Below are 21,494 nucleotides of genomic sequence, written 5' to 3'. Positions count from 1 at the left end.
AGTTGTATGGTAAAATAAAGACTATTACACCAGACACAAAATTCATACAAAGGCTTAATGTATTTAACGTTATTGAACCAAACTATTTAACTGAACCAAATGATTCATCTGGATCTATTGAAGAATGGTCTCAAGAGATGCTACAATTATTCAAGGTCAAATCTCATCATGAAAAAATATCTGTAACAGCTGTCCTCCACAAATTCTTTCATCAGAACAAATTTATGAGGTCACTTGCTTTGAATTGCACTAAATATATTACCTACAGGACTGTTCGTGATTAACATTTCCTCGTAAGTTTAACCCTTTCATGCCTGTGGTCACCATACGGATACCGCTCGCCTCCTATTTTTTTTCTCTCGACTCGACAAAGTCACAACCGTGATTTCTTTTCCACTAGATAGCGCTTGCTTGACTCTGTCGCGTTTGAATTTATTGTCCCTCAAGGCTTTACCCGAGCAGTCGAGCGAGCGTCCAAGTTTAGACAAAACATAAAATGTCGAAAAAGAGGAAAGGTGCAGATTTCGACCTCGATGACCTGGACGTTTCTGGTAAGTTCAGAGCCTGATTATGATCTTATTTTGTAGCTAAGAATGCGTTCTTTCGAATGAGATATTACTAGTCTAATTCTGAGCTGTAGTTTAGCCGCAAACAAGGTTGCTAACGATCGGTTACCAAATGGTCACGTCAGGCATTCAGTGCCAAACCATACCTAGGCAGATTTGTACAGCAAACGAGGCAGCAAGTCCTTTTTATGATCGGGAATAGGCACATTTTCTTTCTGTTCCTCCTTTTTACTGAAACAAGGGTAAAAAAGCTATTTTGTGGGATGCCTCAGGCAAGTTTTGAGGCCAATGGCCTATTTTATTGCAATATACTATTATTATTGTTGTTATTAAGTGATGCACTTACCTTGAATTTCTTTTCAGCTGATCCAAACACAAGCTCTGACTCCATGAGAGGTCATGGTCCCAAGCCCTTGGAAGAGAGACTGATCAAGGAAAGAAGTAGAAGAGTTACCAAGAAAATGACTGCAGAAGGAGCAGCAAGGCTTTTATTCATACCTGATTGTGATTCAGATCTCGATATCTCTTCCGACGACGACGACCCAAACTGGGCACCAGACAATCCAGATCAAGAATTTCAGCCTTTACGTTCTCTCAACTGTTATGGCAATGAAGACGGAAGAGATGAAGAGGATATCGACCACACAGACGACATCCCTTTAGCAATGCTTGGCAGGTTCGAGTTAGACAATGGCGATGACACGGATCAATTCGATTTGCCTCTCCCGGGCTTGAATGATACAACAGCGTCAAACAGTTCTTCAAGCACATCATCAGCACCAGTGTCAGCTTCTTCTGCAATACAGTCAGCAACAGTTACTGCACCTGCTGAACCCTTTGTCCTTACAAGAGCTCAAAAAATGCTCCTTCCCAAGCAGTGGCCGGTCTAGTAACTCCAAATGATGCTCCTCAGGTCACGGCAAAACCAGTAGCAAAAAAGAAGGTAGCGAAGGAGGCAAAGCAATACAAGTGGATAAAAACGGAGCCCGAACCTCGAAATATTACATGGAAGGGTTCTATGCCACACTATGACGAGGTACAAACGCCCCTTGATCTCTTCCGAATGTTTATCACAGAAGACATTCTTTCAAACATTGTGGACCAAACGAATCTGAATGCCATGACAAAGAAGAATCTTGCTCTGAAACTTTCCCTTGAAGAGCTGCGCAGATTTCTTGGAGTTCAAATGCTTATGAGCATTCTCAAACTTCCGGCTATTAGAATGTACTGGGAGAATGGAATACGATATTCCCCGGTGGCTGATACCATGAGCAGAGATAGGTTCATCAGCTTGAGGTCTTTTTTCCACATTTGCGATGACACCTTAATGATACCGAAAGGGGAGGTTGGTCTTGATAAACGGTTCACGATCAGAAGACTATACGACGCATTCAGGGAGAATCTGTAAAAAATAGACCCTGAAGAGATCCAAAGTATTGACGAACAGATGATCCCATTCAAAGGAACAATTGGATTTCGACAGTACTTGAACGACAAACCCCACTCGTGGGGTGTAAAGGTTTTCACGAGAGCCGGCATCAGCGGAATAGTGTATGACATAGAGATATATACAGGAAAAGGAGCTGTTGAAATTTCTGAACTTGGCCAAGGTACTGACGTTGTCCTTCGGCTTGTAGAAAATCTGCCAAGGTTCATGAACTTCAAGTTGTTCTTTGATAACTTCTATACTGGCATCGATCTCATTCACAAGCTCCGGGTTGAATATGGCATCGAGTCATGTGGTACGATACGCAGCAACAGAATGAGGAGCGCTGTTCTAGATACCGACGCCAACATGAAGAAGAAAGGACGAGGGTCAGTGGACTCCCGTTTTGAAAGACATTCAGAAGTATCGGTAGTAAAATGGTATGACAACAAACCAGTCCATTTGGCTTCTTCATACCGTGCAGTCACCCCAATTGATAAGTGTCAGAGATGGGACGGCACAACACGGAAATTCGTCGAAGTTGATCGCCCCCGAATCGTCCGTGACTACAACAAATCAATGGGGGGCGTAGATCTTGCCGACATGTTCCTGGAGCTTTACAGGACTGTCATTCGCTCTAAGAAATGGTATATGAGGATTGTGTACTACTTCTTTGACATGGCTGTGAACAACGCCTGGCTGATACACCGCCGACAGTGTAAGCAGATCAATGTTCATCACATGTCTCTGCTGTAGTTCAAAATGGACATTGCTCGTGGGTTGGTTCTTGCTGGCATATCTCAAAGTCCTCGAGTTGGAAGACCATCCTTATCAGTGACCAAGCGCAATACGACTACCTCGCGAGACGGGATGCCTTCGGAATCAGTAAGGTTTGACCAGACCTCGCATTTTCCGGATACGACTGAAAAGGGAAAGTGTCGCTATGAGAAGTGCGTTAGGGGTGGAACCAGTCGAATCATGTGTTCGAAGTGCAAAGTTCGACTGTGTTTGAACTCAGATCGCAACTGTTTCACAAATTTTCACCTAAAATAGTATCTGTATATACCTGACGTGACCATATGGTAACCATTCACATTTTGGATATGGAATGAAATAAAAATTAAAAAAAAATAAACCTGTTCTAGTTGAACCTCCAGGATCACTCTCTGCTATTTTCAGAATTTTTATGCAACTCCTTCTTGGTTCAGGTCTGAAAGGGTTAAATAACAAATATATCCCTGTGAATCGAAATTTCTACTCTTAGCACACAATCAGGCTTAAAATAGACCTATAGTTACATTGTGCTGTATCTCAATCAGAAAACACCCAAGCATTTGACTGTAGTCATCAACATTTTTGACAATAAAATTACCATATTTTTACCAGTGAACAGTAAAAGGTCATTAGTTGACATCAAGTTGCTGAAGAAACTACAAGAAAACTGATATTTATTTTACGTCCAAGGTAATTCAAAACCAAGGCTTAGGAAAGCTACACTCAAACATGAGGTTGAAAAAGAATTCAATAATCTCTTATCAGAGCTTTGTTTAAATTTAACTGAGAGTGATGTTCTGCTGCTAGAAGTATTTTAGGAACAGACAAAGCTAAATTGTTCACTAGTGCGTGCCATAGCAGGCAAAAACAAGGGGAAAAAATTTAAAAGGAAAAGTGTTCTTCATGTAGGCTGTCCTGAACACTTGAAAGTGTTCTTCAAAAAATCGGGCCATATATTTGAGTATTAGGGGGGGGGGGTAAGTATAGCGGGTTTGCATGCCTAAGGTGTTAGTTACAATTATCCTGCATATTATATAGTAAGAATAGTTTTCCACCAACACACTGTCTAAATATTTTACCCCTACAGACTTCACTTTCAGTAATAGTTTTCCACCTTCACTTTCAGCAATATAAGTCAAGAGTGTTTTACATTACTCACGATTTAAGATTCAGACAATGGCCTGTAAGCACAGCTGACATCAAATATAATCAATATTTGAGTCTAAATTAAGAAAAGAGGCGCATTTAAGAAAAAGAGGCTGGGGAAAATTTGTCTTCCAATAAATTCTAACGGCTGTAAAAGAGCTTCTATACACTTTTACAGCCGTTAATTGCTGGACCTTTAAAAACTATTTCCTAAAAAATGGCTAATCCCTACAAGCTGACACCAATAGAATTGGTCCTTTCGCCAAAACAACACTTTGAGGGCAATCTAAGTAAATTTATCAACAATATGACAATTGCTGACAATGAAAAATTAATTTTACTACGAGTGGAAGGCACAAAAAGCTTGGCTGAAGTAAGGATGCTGGGACTGTTTTAAAAAACTGTTCATTTGAGTTTTATTGATTTTATCCTCTTGTCAGTTGTTTTTTCTGATTTGTATTGCTGAAGACCCTTGGACATAGGGCCGAAATTTTCATTCTAATTTGTTTCCCGCTGTCTTAAAAAATTCCCTATTGTTCTTCTTCTTTTTGGCGTTAGAGATCAAATAACGATACTGAAAATACTCTCCTGGTTATTGACATTCTAATGAATCTATTTGTCATGTTCTATTTATATAACCGAGCAAAGTTTTCTCAACAATTTCAAAAGCTTTCACATGTGCTATGACTCAACTGGAAACGCTTTAATCTTTAACATTTTCGAAAATGTCATACAATCCCTTTTGTATTTCGCACGGCCGTACTGTATTGATCTTTTGAAGGATGATCGAAATTCTTCATCAATAACTTTATTAGGTTCTTAAAAATTCCTCTAGCCTTCTCATACAAGCCTAGATACCCAAGAAAATACCCCAAGGTTTTTGGGGGTTAGGATGCTCTTCTATACACCAGAAGCTATATCATTCACTGAAGTGAAATGATATGCACTATCATTTCACTGAAAATCCAATACATGAAAACGATGTATTTTCTCCCAAGAAAAGGCAGAATTATATTCATATAACAACACATCTGATATTATCAATACAGCATAGACGTCCATAATCAAAACATATTAAATTCATTGGTTCCGCATTGCCAACTTTTTGCCATTAAATGCATAAATCGAATTCTCTAAGTTAACAATCTTAAACCAAACAGACTACGCTGAATGAAGATATCGAGCACAAAAAAACCGAAAAAGCCATAAATATGAGTTGCGCAACTCTCATTTAACTCCCCCAAACAACTAGCGGTGTTGGGTCTTTAATGAATACGGAACATATTTTCAACAGAAATTATTCTTTCTCCGATGGTTTTTCAACATATTTGAGAGAATGAATTATTTTAGTCATTTCATAATTATTATTATTTCGCCATTAGTAAGCATATAGATACGGTAAATTCTGGCATTGGGGCATTTCGACAAGCAAGATCGCCTTTCCAACTTTTATCAAGGTTCACTCTATATATAAAAAAGCCTAGCTACATTATTTTAAGTTTAGCATTAATCCGTAAATATAAAATGGTGGGTCCAGAAACAGATCTGTCGAAACTGTTTTTGAGACATAACCACAAAACCAGTTTTCCTTTATGACATCCCCATCTTAAAAGGGGATGTTTAAACTTATAAGTATCCAACACATGTTCGTGTATAATAAGTGATTTTCATTAATTGTTTTGATGAACGCCGTTTCGTATTTTATCTGTCTCGTACTCCGTTCTTATGAACTATCTCTAACTCTAGGATCAAAAAGTAGTTTGCAAGAATGCAAAGAAACAATATTTTATTGATTTAATTTCTATTAAAATAAGGGGAAAAAATGGTCTTGAATGTTGAGTCAGGAAGGGGTTCCTTGGCAGGAGCAGAGGCCACATAATTGCAAAGCTTCAATGGGCAGTAAATTCGTTAGGTGAAGGATGAGCAAAAAAGAAAATTTATTACAAATTTTTTTAGGGTTCTATTTTTTTGTAAAATATGAAAAGGTGAGAGAAAGAAAAATACACGCGAATTTTACTGAGATTCTATTTAACTTAAGGTTTAGAACCCTTGATTTTTTATTTATTTAAACTTTAAAATTATAAGAAACCAGTTCTGCTGCACTGTCTTTTTATGTAAAAATAAGCGTCTATACACAAAAAGACGAATGCAACAGAAAACAGGCTTATACAGAGACTTCGAAATTTACTGCCCAGCAGCTACTTCATTACCTAGAAAAGAAGAGGAACGTCAATCATTTACAGACAATAAATACTATGTTTTTCACACCTAAAAAATTTATAAAGGGATAAATATTGACGACTGGCTAAATATATTACAAGAGCGAAAACTCAAGGTGGTTGGGATGCTAGGTCAAGACCTTTTTTCCCTTGATATTAACAAATCCCTTTAGACTTTCCTGGCTCATTTTGTTATGTAGAAAAGCACAGAGACAAATGCGTTCCTTCAAATTCAATTAGCAAATACAAGAAAAATCTTTAAAAATGAAAATGTGTATAAAAGCTCCATTTGATGAAGTTGATCCACACCATATTTCAAGAATTTCTGTGTAATTATGGATCATTAAGCACCATCTATTAAAAGATGAAGCCGTGAGTCGGTATAAGCATAGATGATTTTTTGGAGAAGAATTTTCTGGGGAAAAACTTTCATGGGTAAATAAGGTGTAATTTGAAAAGTCAAGACTTCAGAAAATAAAATAAGTTTGTTTTTGTAAGACAAGATTTTATTCCAACAAAACGGCTATCACAAGCCCAAAAGGGCCGAATTCGCTCTTTAGTGTCAGTATAAAAAGAGCACTAAGAGTTCATATGGCGCTTGTGACGAAGTCGGAAGAGCCAAGAGAACATATGGCATGAGCTCTAGCAAAATTCTAAGAATCAATAGATTGATTTAAAGGAAATCAGAGGCTTAATAAAGGTCAGGATTTAAAATAAGAGCTCTAAGACACGCGCTACTTCTAAATTCATTAAGATTTGATCACCCATTTGTACCAAGTTTCATGCCACCTGGTTTCATCTCTCCTCTCTATGAGTTTTCCAAGATTTCCTTTTGTCCCCTCCAACTCCCCCCAGTGTAACCAGATCTGTTTGGAATTTAAAATAAGACCTCTGAGACATGAATTCCTGCTAAATATCAAATGTCATAAGATCCATTCACCCGACCCTAGGTTAAAGTACCTCAATTTTTCTAATTTTTTCGAATCAACACCCCCCCCCCCCCAAATCCCCACAAAGAGAGCAGATTCAGTCAAAAATGTCAAAAATGAAAAATTGTTTCTTGTCAAAAATGTCAAAAATGAAAAATTGTTCCTTTGCTTAGATTGACTAATTTTTATTAGTCAAAAATGATATTTGATCTTTAGCAGCTAGAAAAGCAAAACAAAATCTTAACTTTTGGGGAAACAATTTTTTTTCAAATTTGTAGTTTACACACACACAAAAAAAAAAAAAAAATGAAGAAGACAAACCGATTCTTCCTCGGATATGGAATTTTGACACAGTCAACTTTCTGATAAAAATAATAAAACCGTCAGCTTTCTGTAAGTGCTTCAAGTTTTAGAGAGTAAATTTTTTCGTAAAATTGCGGTATTTGTTTAAAAATCTTACTACCACACAAGCCTCAGGCAATGCCAAATTTATTTACAGTCTACCACCAGTATCAGAACATCTACCACAAGCCTCAGGCAATGCCAAATTTATTTACAGTCTACCACCAGTATCACTTGAAACATTTTATAAGTGGAATTTTAATATTTTACGGCGCCGATTTTTCAATGGATGAACTAAAGTGCACTTAACAAGATCTATAAAAACAAGATACTGGAAACCCTCTAGTTTCATTATTGTACAAACATCTTGTACAATTCACGGGCGCCCATAAACTGAATTTTAGAGGGGGGAGGGCATTACCTAGTCTGTGATGACTAGCAAACATGAAACAAAAGAAAGGTTCCTTTGCTTAGATAATATTCGTTTCTTATAAACATAAATAAATTTCTTTGTTGAAACAAAGCACTTTTTTTTTCAGGGCAACAACTGCTAAAGATCAACAATTACTTCCCAGTTCACACAGAAGCGCTTTAAAGCAAAATCGATGTTTTCCAGTTTTTGTCACCTGTTTTTTGGTATAAGCTCGTAAGTCACAACACTTTACATCTGTGTTGAAGCATTTGAACTTGAAGAACACGTCGGCTTAGTGTTTATAAATTTGCCGTAGACTGATCAGGAAATCCAACTTTCAAAAACTGATTTTATCTTTTTAGAAGCGATTTTACGAGTTTTCTATGAAAAGAAAATTCTCACTGTTTGCTAATTTCTTTTACTTATCATATTTCTGCTTTTTGAGACTTGCATTCTAACAGTTTAATTTTTACAAGATCATATGTAAAAAAAAAAAAAAAGAAAAAAAAAAAAAAAAAAAAAAAAAAAAATAAAAAAACGAGCCCCAGAACATAAATCAACGCCAAAAATCCGTCATATTTTACGGAAAATCTTATACGTCGCATTGAGTGTGAGCGTAGGATTAGACATCCATCATAAAAACAATCTTCAGAATCATAGAACCAGTCACGAAAAAGCGGAGAAATTACAAAGACAAATTACATCATAGATTAATGAACCTCGTTAATAAAACAAAAACAAAAAATACAGTAAACATCATGCGACAGTCAGTGGGAAGCAACAATTTCGGCTGTGGAAATTTTATAAGTGACAATATAAGGTGGAAAACCACGTTCAATGCATAATCTCATTTCTGCCGATAGTCAATTCTTTATTATTTGGTTGATACTGATCGTAAGATTTGGCATATATCTATTTTATAGGATACTAGCTGAAACAATGTCACGAAAAAAAGAAGAAAATATAGATAAATCGGCACAAGTATCTAACCATAATTTAGATTAATTTCTTTGCTAATGATTACTTCCACAAAACTCGCAGACGAATTCGAGGAAAGGATTTAAAAATATTGTAATGACTTTGTAGCCAGTTGAACTTATCTTTTTGTATAATTAGTTTACCTAGGAGGATCAAACCATTTGCACAATATGAATCTAGAAGTGTTTTACTTTCCCATTTGATACCATACTTTCCCATAGTCTTTGCTGTGTTCAATAGAACAGTCTCTCCACATAATCCAAATAAATAGAGATAAAACACAGTTCTGCTAATTCACGATATCACAAAAAATCGACTACCAGCCCTGCTTCCTACTTCGACTGTAGTAATGTTGTTCTTACACATAGCACTAACCAATAGAAGGACGCTCCCCATAGTCTTTGCTGTGTTCAATAGAGCAGTCTCTCCACATAATCCAAATAAATAGTGATAAAACACAGTCCTGCTTAACTCACGATATCACGAAAAATCGACTACCAGCCCTGCTTCCTACTTCGACTGTAGTAATGTTGTTCTTACACATAGCACTAACCAATAGACCGACGCTACGGACGCTCCTCTTTCATCCGAATCTACTCACAGCTTCACTCTTTCTCTTTCCCGTCAAGTTCCAGTTTCCATTAAACATTTTCATGAGACCTTTTCTCCAGACCTTTCCCCCAGAAATGGGGGAGGGGGTAATTAGTTTTGCCCCGGGAACCACCAAACCTACGAGCAGTTCCGTCTTTAACAACAATGATTTTCTTGTAAAACTTTACCTACAGCCTCTGTAGTCCTCCTTAAATAAAGTAAATAAAGTCGTCCTTAAATCAATAGGTTCTTTTTTCTTTTCAGGGATCGTAAGCATACTCTCTTGTAGTTTATTTGTAACTTTAAAACCATTATGTTTAAAAAGCTTATTTATCATGATATCAGCACCTGGGACCCTATTATTTTTCAATCGTTTTAGTACTCTCTGAAACTCCTCGCAAAATAAATCTTCTTTCCTTTTAAAATGGTCAATTTTTTATTATTATTTCTTCCCTATCATTTCTTACAGCTTTAAAATGGTTTAACACATTCTTAAATATTATGCTCTCGCTCTTTAACATTTTCCTTATCACTAACCATTAATTTACACTGACTTCTTTCTCTCTGTTTCTTAGCCTGAAAATACAATATCTTACTACTATGCCGTCTGGCTGCATCTTCTAGATCCTCACCAATTTCATCGAGGGTCTCAATTTCGTATCTCCTAAATTCGCAGTTTAATGCCCTCTTTACTTTCCTTAGTTTCTTCTTATTCTCTAAAGATCTATCACTTAGAAACATCTTGTACAAACCACGGGCGCCCATAAACTGAATTTTAGAGGGGGGGGGAGGGTCTTACCTAGTTTGTGATGACTAGCAAACATGAAACAAAAGAAAAGTATGCTTTTTAGATCAATTTTTTGGCACCCCTACGAAGACGGCACTCGGGGTGGTCTCCTCCTCCGCTCTACCTTCTTGCGCCGTTGACTGATATGTTTGTTAAATAGACGGTATGTTAAATCTTGAAAAGACAAGGAACTAGGTCAGGGGTAGGAAACCACTCACCAGAAATTTTTCCCGTGAGTCGATGTCAACTCCAGGTATACATGCACTTCTTGTTGATTCACCTGTAACTATATTGGGGGGGGGGCAACAAACATTACTTTCATGCATAGATGCTAACACGCCTGAGCCCTGAGAAGGGATGTAGGCATATTTTTTGCAACAATAGTCATATAAGGGGTTCACCTCAATGGAAGTTCAGACACAAACTGCCTAAGTGACTCGTGTCGCTCGATCCACCTCGTCTCGCCGATTCCCGTGAGCTGAGCTTCTAGAACCTTATTCAAGACGTAATTTCTCTTCGCAAATGCATTAAAAAAACGCAACAACTTCTTTTATAATGCCTATGACATTTCTGATGCTCGAAACAACTGAGCTTCTTGACAAAGAAAGGTTCATGGCGCGGTTAAAGCAGGGACAACGAGACGCATTTTTAGCTTTTTTTCTGAATTTCAACTACAGCACCACAGTTATTTGATACCATCATTGCACACCCATCCGTACCGATTCCAACACAGTCGAGTAAATTCAAACCCATTTCATCTAAAAGGCTTAGAACTAGCTGGCCAATCACTTTTCCGTTGACAGTCGGCTCTTTGTCTGCAGTGGAAGGTTCAAAGGTGGCACGATGAACGTCAACAAAACCTATGAAGTCCTCGCGTCTATGGTTATCGAAGGCATAGCAGAGCTAGACTAAGTTGCGATGAATGTGACACATCTGTTGTCTAATCAAAAATGATGCAGTAATACCTTGCTGACTTTACTCTTTCTAGAATGACACCTATAACTTCTTTCGCACAACAGTCAATCAACTGGTTTTGAGTTGTTTTGCTGATGTAGATAGCATTTTTTCCTGATGTTTTCAGTTGTTCCTTTAATTTACTGTCGCCACTTTCAGCACGATAACGTAGTAGTTCTCGGAAGTTTCCTTCATTGGAAAGCGGCATGTCATCCAAGTTTAATCTGCCATCATCCCGATGGCCCATCAGTGGAATATTCTGCCTTCCTAGAAATATGATTGATTCCAGAATTGGCTTAAGCCTCTTTCGGTTTTCTGTTACTTGCTTCATTCGCTGTTCGTTGACGCGATTATTTACAGATTCGTGTGGAGAAAGGTCGGCTCTTAGAAGCGACTTTCCAGCCTTTACTGCGTCATGATGGTACTGGGAAGTATCATATACTGTCAGGTCACCATCTTTTCCCAGTAACTTAGCAAATTTTGTGACAGGCTTTGTGACCAGCTTTAGTAGGGGAACCTGTCTGTTTGAACCCCCGCTAGCCCCAGTTACAAAAAGAGGGCAGTATTGGCAAAAAAGGCCTTTCTGGGCAGCAGAATATTTATATATATATATATATATATATATATATATATATATATATATATATATATATATATATATATATATATATATATATATATATATATATATATAATTTCAAACAATTCGTAGTAACGAACTGTAGTAAGGAGCGAACCAGCTCATTAGTAATCGAAACTCTAAAAAACAGAATTTTGATACCAATTCATACGTCACAAAGGTTGTATTTTTATGTTAATTTTGAATATATAGGTTTCATGAAGTTTAGTCTTAATCATCAAAAGTTCAGAGCCTGGGAAAATTTGCCTTATTCTCAAAAAGAGGCGGAAACATATTCTAAAATTTCTGCTCTTTATGCAAAAGTTTTGACTCTTTCTCAGAGCTCTACTTTTTTAAAACAATAGCAAGTTTTGGCATAAAGAGTGGGCTGAGGGGATACTGCCTTTCATATACACAATAATTTATTTTTGTTTTAAGATATAATGTCATGATTTTTTTAATTGGCAATCTTTACACTCACTGAATTGATAAGAATTGATAAGAACATTTCAGGCAGTAAATTTTAATTGAAAAATTATTCGAAACGACAATAAGAGCCTTTGCAAAATTGAAAACTCATATTTAGATATATTGTAACTAAAGTACATCACTTTAGGGGTACAGAACCACAAACACTTGCCCCTAAGACAAACACACTCCTGGGAAACTCACGTTAATTAAAAAAAAAACTGTTTCCAGAAGAGACATTTATCGCTTTAATTGGCTATTTAAGTAGTGTGAAAACGCTCTTAGTCTTAGCAGCAAACACAAAGTATTAAATAACAATGTTCATTTGCCTTCTTTTTGGGTTTTTGCATAAGCGGATAATACAAAAAAGGAAATACATCCCCCGCTTCAATTAAACGATAAAATAGAAATTAAACTAGTAGTAGCGGTAAAGGGATGATCGTTAATAAGCATTAGCAGTATAATGGATACTCAGAAACTGGTATAAGTAGTAAGAAGATAATAAGAATAGTTATAAAAAAAAAATACCTGGGGGTTGACATCAACTGAGCCAATAAATTGATGAGGGTCCCAATGATAACTTCTTCCCAAATCTTTTTCGCCATGTTTGTAAATATGTGTTGATCATACTGTAAATTTTGATTATAATTAGAATGCAGTAGAAAACGTATCTACAGAATATTAAGCGTTATTCAAATAGTTAATAATCATTTCATTAGCTAAGTAAACTGAATGCACAATCAAATCTTTTGATTTGATATGTTATTGTTAACACAATAACACGTTATTTCGATAAAAAAAAGTCTCAGCAATTAGAATCTGATATTTTGTCGTCATTCCTTAAAAACTAGAAGTATCTCATCTTTGGGTATTCCCAGCTGAAGTTGTATTTTCACACCTGACATTTTCAGAACTAGCATTAGACTAACTTCAACTGATATAATTCCTACAATACATTTTATCACACAGTTTTTGTTCATCATAGCATTTGCATTTGCAGATGACATACAGCATTTGCAGATAACAATCTTGCGTCACGACGGCTTTCGGCCTCAATGGTTTCTTTTTCTGCAGAGAAAATATTTTCATAGCTCTTACTACTTGCGTCATTATCTTTATTTTTTGTCAGTCAGAATACCAATGTCAACTTCCATTTTTTTTTTAGTTTCAATAGATCTGGTGGGGATTTAAGTAAAGCTCTAAAGCACAAGATCTTTCTGAATACCAAATTTCACTAGGATCTGATTAATGTTCGTAGGTTACAAATCCATCATTTTTTCTAATTTTTTCGTTCTGTTTTCCTCTTTTGGAGTTATGATTGCAGGGTAAGATTTCATATTTGAATATGTGAAATCAGTGGCAATTGTATATGAGTTGTACTATCATGAAAGTGCACAAAGATAGCATGCCAGGACTAATAAAATAAGAGTAATTACTCCCCATTGGCTAGCAGTGTTGCCAGATGGTAGCTATAGAAAAAGACCTCGAAGTTTATAAAAGAAGCCCCACCCTACTCAGGATAGAAAAATATAGTAAGGAAAAGGAATTTTGTGTTTGGGGCAGAACCCCACTCACAGAACAATTTAGAAAATTTGAACATTTGACACAAAAGTTGCCTTTCCCATCCAAAGTTCCTTGTGACTTTCTAGCTTTCCTAGAAAGTTTCATTCAAACTTTCCTTGTGACTTCTTGCTACCCCATTCGAGAACGTCCTGTTTTTCCACTAGTCCTAATTAGACTGCCAAAAAGCACAAGTATCAGCAACCTTTCCGTCTTTGCAGGTTTTGTAATTTTAAAAATGAAACAATTGACCATTGCCTATTTGAATGTAATAGGCTGACATCCGCACAGAATATTCTGCAATGTCAACTCTTAAAGTGCTTCAAACACCACAAATTTTCACTATCAGCCAAGAGTATATCTCACTATACATGCCCCCAGAGCTCAAAAATCAGTATTTATCATCTTATATTTCATCTACTTTAATCAAAAAATCTACTGAAAAAATCTGCGCAAATTTTAGATAAATAAGAAGCAGCCATATCAGTAACCCTGTCCATCACAGAGTGAATCAAAAGAAAAATGGCTGAGTAGTCTTGACTGAAAAGCCTGCATCTGCCAAAAAAGATTTCAAATATTCAAAATTTTTGACTTTCAATTTAGGCATCAAAGTTAGCTTCAAATTCAGAGCCATGATGGTTATTTGTTTGGTCATCCACTGAGATTTGACTAAATGGCAGCTGTTATTCTCTGACTAAGATATCACAGTGACAATCAATTATCATCTCTAACAAAAGAAATCTCTTGGTCAATTTTGTCTGATCATCTATAAAGTGATCCATACTCAGCTGCTGTTTATATTATCTTATATCTTTGAAGTGTACTTTTATCTTTTTTATCTGGATTTGTAATTTTTAAAAACATTTTAAAATAAAGATTATCTTGCATGGAGTATATATTTCAATACATTAGAAAATAAAAGTAGTTTTTACAAAAAGTAAAATAAAATTTTTTTAAAATAAAGCTTCCAATAGTGTCTCCTCATTCATGCCCAAAGGGTCAAATAAGATAATACATAAATCTTTGGTGGAACTTGTTGCAATAGTTTGTTGCTTTTCTTTTGAAAAAGTTAATACCAATAATAATAACAATAATTCAAAAGTGATTTTCAAAGAATCCAGATCTGCTAATATACCATTTTAACCATACTGCCAGTCAAGAAGCACCTACAGGTAAAGGAACACACTTAGGATCCCAAATCTTTGCAGCTTGAGAAAAAACAAGTTCTACTTTTAGCTGAGAATCAAAATGTTCAACATTTCATATTGGATACCTTTTAAAATACACAATGAAAATAAATACTTGTTTCAAAAATTGCATATCTTTCAAAGGTATTATACAAGCTTAGATTAAGATAACAGATAGACAAGATAGATATCTATATTCAAAGATGACAAGACATGCCTATGGTTTAAAAAATTTATTTGTGTAAAATAAATAAAAATATACAACACAAGTTATAGGCAATCCTTCAAAATATACTTTTAAAGAAAATTATAGATGCTGCTTTGTTTCAGAAAATTGGTTAGAAGCAATCAAATGTCAATGCATTGTTTCTTGCATTGTTTTTCAAATCCAAAGCCACCCTATGTTAACAAAAGAGAAAGTGTATTTATTAAAAGAAGCCTGATTGGAAGTGGTACCATATTGAATATTGATTTCTTAACATGTTTCTTTCTCAATAGCCCCACATGTGCACTAATACTAGGGGTCATGATAAAATATAGCTTATAGAGGCAATAAAATCTAGTCAAAATAGTCAAATGAAAAAAAAGCTTACTAGTCCAAAAACTGTCCTTACTTTCATTGTTCAATGAAATTGTTTCATCATAAATTTTTATACATAAGATACTAATAATAACTGAGTTTGGTCAATATCCTTCAAATTTAAATGAACCCTCTCATTATCTTGTAGGCTAGGCCTAGCAATTGATAAAAGGAAAGTTAAGATTGAAGTTTTATGACAGTCTAAGATAATGCCTCCAGTACTTAATAACTACCAATTTGGAAATTTTTCATTGTTCATATTTTTGACTTATGAAGAGTGAACATTTAGATGCTTGATGCTTTTTTTTAAACTTTATACAAATACAAAATCACTTATTTGCAGATTCAAATTTAAGCCCTTTAAACCTAACCTAACCTGAATTTGCTAACATTTTGAATATCTGTAGATTTAAATACTGCTTTGTATTGGAACCTCATGGGATATTTATCTATACCTTCTTTTGCTGGCTTTCATATTTCTAATATTTTATAGAAAACCCATATTTTAATTGAACATCAAGGATCAAGGAAGAAGAAAACAGCAAGATATTGTAAAATGAAAAAATTGATGTATAATGAAATATTAAGTTTTGGACTAATGTTCTAAACCTTTTTTATACCCAGAATCTAGAAATATTTTGGTCATTTTCAAAACTTCAAAAATTACTGAAATTTGAATTTGCAACAGAAGCAATAATTATATTTGTAAAGAAAATGTAAAAAAAAAACATTTAGAGGTAGTTTCACTTTATTCTCAAGTCAATAGTATGAACAACAAAAAATTTACTTCCCATTCTTGGAAATGTTTATATCAACAGACTATTCAGGTAGATAAGAAACAAACTTACCTCTTGAATCTCTGAATTGTATCCTGAATCTAAATCTAATATTCATTTGCATCAAAAGTGAACTTAATGGTAAGACAACCAGTGCTGGGACACTTCAATCACTCTACCTATTCTGGGACAGAATCTTTGGTTGGATTGCAACATGTCCAATACTGGGACAAAATACAGCAGGTTTTTTGGATGCAACCCAGAAGAATGTATGGATTGGATGTCCAAGAATAAAGTCCTTTGTCCCAGTACTGGACATGTTGTGATCTAATCAAAAATTGTGTCCCTAAATAGGCAGTGTGATCAAAGTGACCCAGTAATGGTTGTCTTACCCTACTGCATACCAATTCAGGGTATATATTTGCAGATTAGGGGGATGGGGTGGGAATAAAGTTTATTTATGATGAAAGTACATGGTAGATTTGGATTCAGGCTGCAATTTCAGCTATAAATGTAAGTTTCAATTAAAATTTTCAATAAAAGTATAAGTTATTGCTTGTTTTCCACAAAAAATATTATATTTTCTCAGCACCATCTTTTCTTGGTCATATTTGTTAAAATAATGCTACATTTTCTCAGATACAAAATTATTTGTAGCAAGCTAAGGTTATGTTAATAAGTGCTTAAATTTGAATTTACAGTAAAAAAATTAATATATTTGTAAAGAACATAAAAAAGGCAACAAGTGGTATGTTCACTTCATTGGTAAGTCAGTTTTATCACTGTCACAAATTTACCTTGTTACATATTTATGTGGGAATAAAGTTCATTTCTGATATATGTTAAATTTGGATCAGTATGCAATCCTGAATATAGAGGTAGCCTATGTTTGTTCCTTAGCTACCTGTGTAGTCTGTTAATATAAACATTAACCAGACATTTTCTATTGTTGCAAATACTCTCCTACCAGCTGGCAAAATTGTAAATGGTTTAACCAAAGCAAGAACAATAAATTAGAACTACAGCCTATGATTTTTATTTTAAATCGCCTTCAAATTTAGGCTAGATATCAAATGAAGTCAATACAGAATAATCTCATTAATAGACATCATATGCTACAGGCTTCACATTGAAAAGGGAATTTTATTAGCCCACTTAACATACTATCCATTATGCATAGCCTAGTAATTACCTTTTCTTTTAATTTCTATCGTTACTTAGATTTGCAGACTAATTTAAAGAGACCCACTTCGTTAAAATTTGGGCCTACATAAAGTATTCAAGCAAGTTTACCTATTACCTTAATGCAATAGCGGTTTCATCAACCCCTTCTGACTCCTTTGTTGTTGTTGTTGATTCCAACGTTTTTGGAGCATGAACCAGCTCCGTACGTATCAATCTTGTCCACTGGGTTGCCAAAGGGACACTTTTAGTGCTTTTTTGACACTTTTTCACTCTGGGTGACACCGTGCCACTATTGGGTGAAAAAAGGCCAGTTTTTGAAAAAAATGACACTTTTTGGCATTTTTTCAAAATCAGTACCATATGTATTTATTTTCAGTTTTCTCTTAACTGCAACTGCATTTAAGGCCTTTTTTCGCGTCAACCAGCTGGTTTAACCAATGACAGCTTTGGTTTAACCAGCTTGAATGTTTAACGCGAAAACGAAAAAAATTACATATGGTTGAGCTCAAACAAAACTGGTTCACGAAAACACATCTTTTTACTTGTCGGTTTGGGCAAAAAATTTCAAACATAAAACATCCGTATAGTGTTAAGAGTGTCATTCTATTATAATTAAATGATTTAGCACTGGCTTAATTTCCTCCGGATTTGACATATTTCACATTAGTTTGAGGTCAGAGAGAATTGAAAAATGATCTAGCATACTCTCTGGTATATTTGAAGAGATAGGAAGGGTCTGAATTAGTGGAATCTTTGGTTAAATTGTTCAGGTAATATATTGGAAAATGTTGTATTCATACTGTAAAAGCAAAATTATCTATAAAAAAGTCCTAAATGATAAGACTTTAGCTTTGTTGAGCTACCCTAAACAGAGGATAAAATTCTAGTTTAACTTCTTTTTGTTTTGATTTGGAATTCTACTAGCCTACCAGGCTATAGATTAAATTTCCACTCAAATTCCAGTTTAGCTACTTTTTGCTATCTTTGATTGGGGTTATGTTAGGTGAATGAAACTTTCAGTGATTAATCCATAGCTAAAAACATACTCTGAGAAGCTATTGCTAAGCTTATGTGATAACCCTCTTCTGTTTTTAAATCTGGGAATTTTGCATACTGGACTGGTCTGTAACTATTAAAATTTTGGTAAAACAACATCTTACCTTAATTTTCAGCAAGCAGTTTCTGTTTCTCTGGTTTTAGCTCTGAAAATGCAATTCTTTTTATTTGAGTAGAATTTTAAGCCATATCAGTGTTTTGTATTTAAATATAGGGAAATGTATATCCTGAAAGTTTCCAAATCTTGGAAACTTCATAAATTGAAATTGAGCAAAGTTATGACACTAAAAACGCTTTTTTCTTGTCATTTAAGTAGAAGATTTATTTTGCAAGGGTTTCACTTTTATAACACAAGCGTTTTTAAGGGTGTGGACCAAATATTGAGATTTCCGACTGTCATCATCACTAACCAGCAATTCTACAGGATTTAATCCTTATTTCATTAGACAATGTGATTTAAGGTAATTTAAGGCAAACATTTTTAAGAGAGAGAAAGAGTAGAGTTGGATGCTCCAAAATACTTTCCCATGATATAGTTTCATCTCTAGACCCATCCCTAAAAGTTTCATTTTCCTAACCTAAACCTTTTTCAAGATAATACAAATTTATCTAAACTAGAATTTTACCAAACAGAAGTTTAACCTAATAATTTGTAATAACATATTGTTCAGGCTAGCCTTTGCAATCCCTACAAATTTTGACTCTTCACAATAAAGCACTATTACAGGCTTAGCCTAACAAAAGAAAATAGCAAACTGCTTAATCTTAATAAAAAAAATCCAAAGGACTTTATATTTCTTCAATACAAAATATATATTAATTTTTGTTTTCAGTAGAATACTAGTTAAGTATAAACCAGCAAATGTTTAAGAATTTTTTGAGGGGGGACAGCTGCCTAAAACTAACAAAATATTTCTGATAAGCACAAAAATATAACAAATTAAGCTAAACTAGGAAAATAGTTTTTTTCTCACTGACAGTTACCATAACAAATAATGTGTTGTAAGATTTTTGCAGTACTTGTGCATTATAGCCACCACATTCAAGTTCTATTGAGAAGTTTAGTTTGGCTAATGTTAATGACATAAAATAAAAAATGATGAATATATAAAACTTTATCAACAAAATTATGAAAACCACAACAAAGAATCCTGGAATTTGTAAATCAGCATCATATCTAAATATACTGTATCTTACATTGTGATAGATTGTTTTAACGCCCTACTGTACAGGGGTAAATATTTAAATTATGTATCATAGGCAATTATCTGAAGAGTAATCTATTAAAAGTCTCCTGAGCTAACTAGGGAAGTTTTTTCTTTCTTTTTTACTTGCTTTAGCCTGTATCCAGTTCCTGATTGCCATTTAAATTCCATATTCATAGTTAAATAACATAAGCCTTTGTATATAGACTATACCTTGTTGCTAATTTTTCTGGGCATAGAATGTTTGATTTGGTAAAGCCCTAGAGAAGGACCTGAAGAGAAAGAAACATAATAAAAAAAAAAAATTCATGCTTCATAATTTTTAGAATAATAGCTGGTAACACATTTTATATTCAACTTTGCTCTACTTTACCCCTCAATCCTCCCAATATAAAAATGTATTGCTGAAATTTCCTATTTTCCATTTGTTTTGTCAATCTGTCTCTCTAACTTCATCCCATGTAGCTGTAAATTAAACAAATGTGACAAACAATAACTAGAAAAACAGGTGACAGGAGGTTAAATGCATTGAAAATATGAAATTTGAGCCATATTTCTGCACATTGGGAGGGGGATTGAGATAAAGCATAGCCTAACTTAATGATTTTCTCTTGCTATGTAGGGTAATTGGAAGGTCACTTGTATATCATGCTGTCCTTTTCAGTTTTAGTTGGATAGAAAAAATCCAAAGAAAGTCCCCTTTGAAAAGATAGGAGCCACAAAGTGAGATTGTATTTGTCAAAGCTTGGAGGTTTGTCCCTTCTGTCTGTTTAAACAAAACAGAATCTTAATTGAAGCTTTGTTCATTTCTATCTTAAGGGTGCACAACAATTATGATATAAGGTACTTTTCTTTATTCAATTGTCTTCTTTGTTGTCTAAAAGACTTTTTTTTAATCTAGATGTTTCATAAATTGCTCATTTTTACCACAAGTTCATTTGACCTACTTTGAACTCCCTGGTCTTAAAATTACATTTGACTTTGTTAAAGCTAGGAGACATAGACCTTGTGTTTGTTTAAAGAAAGTGAATAAACATTAGTAATTTGTATTGCACTAAAGCCCTAGGGCCATCACAATTCCAAACAAAAAAGAAACTTCACTTTAGAATATTCAACATTGTCTAACATAACAGAAATAAAGAAGAAAAATTATAAAATTTTACTTCTGCACTCTACTGTCAACATGAGAAATTGTCCAAAATTTTAAAATCTTGCAAAACATTCATCCCTCATCACATTCACCAGCCATCTCTCATCAAACCTACACTTCATTTCTCATCTCACTCAATCCTACAAATGCATCAAATGACCCACTCTCTCATTAGTGCTTCCATAGATATGGTCAAAGTAAGAGCCATCTTGCTTACATTTTATTATATCTAGAAGTTTTCTGTAGCTAAGTCAGTACTTAAATATTTCATACACCTTTGTAAACAACCTTAAGATGGTAAAATAGGTTGGATTATCCAAATTTTTAGTTACCACAATATATTTCAATCATTATTGTAATATAAAGGGCAGCCAATAGTAAAGGACCTGAATAAATATTTTAAGGTAATTAAAAAGGTTTATTACTCAAAAACTTGATAAAACTAAAAGGGACTTCTTAATGATTGATTACTTTAAAATATCTACATTATACACAACAATAAACCTTTGCTATAAAGGAAAAGTCAGTAAGGCCCAAAAACTATTCAATACTAATTGTGGTTTAAGACAGTTTGCTGAATGTCT

General features: G+C 34.5%; 1 protein-coding gene across 1 annotated transcript; it reads left to right on the top strand.

Moving 5' to 3' along the window:
* The first annotated feature begins 2,013 nt into the window (after window positions 1-2,013).
* On the top strand, window positions 2,014-2,748 carry LOC136037772 (piggyBac transposable element-derived protein 3-like). The gene has a single exon (XM_065720580.1). The coding sequence runs from the start codon at window positions 2,014-2,016 to the stop codon at window positions 2,746-2,748; it is 735 nt and encodes a 244-aa protein (XP_065576652.1).
* The last annotated feature ends 18,746 nt before the right edge of the window (window positions 2,749-21,494 follow it).

Source organism: Artemia franciscana, chromosome 17 (assembly GCF_032884065.1).
Source record: "Artemia franciscana chromosome 17, ASM3288406v1, whole genome shotgun sequence".
In the NCBI taxonomy this organism is placed as follows: domain Eukaryota; kingdom Metazoa; phylum Arthropoda; class Branchiopoda; order Anostraca; family Artemiidae; genus Artemia; species Artemia franciscana.
Note: the sequence above shows the minus strand (reverse complement) of the source record. Positions and strands in the feature narration are given on the sequence as shown.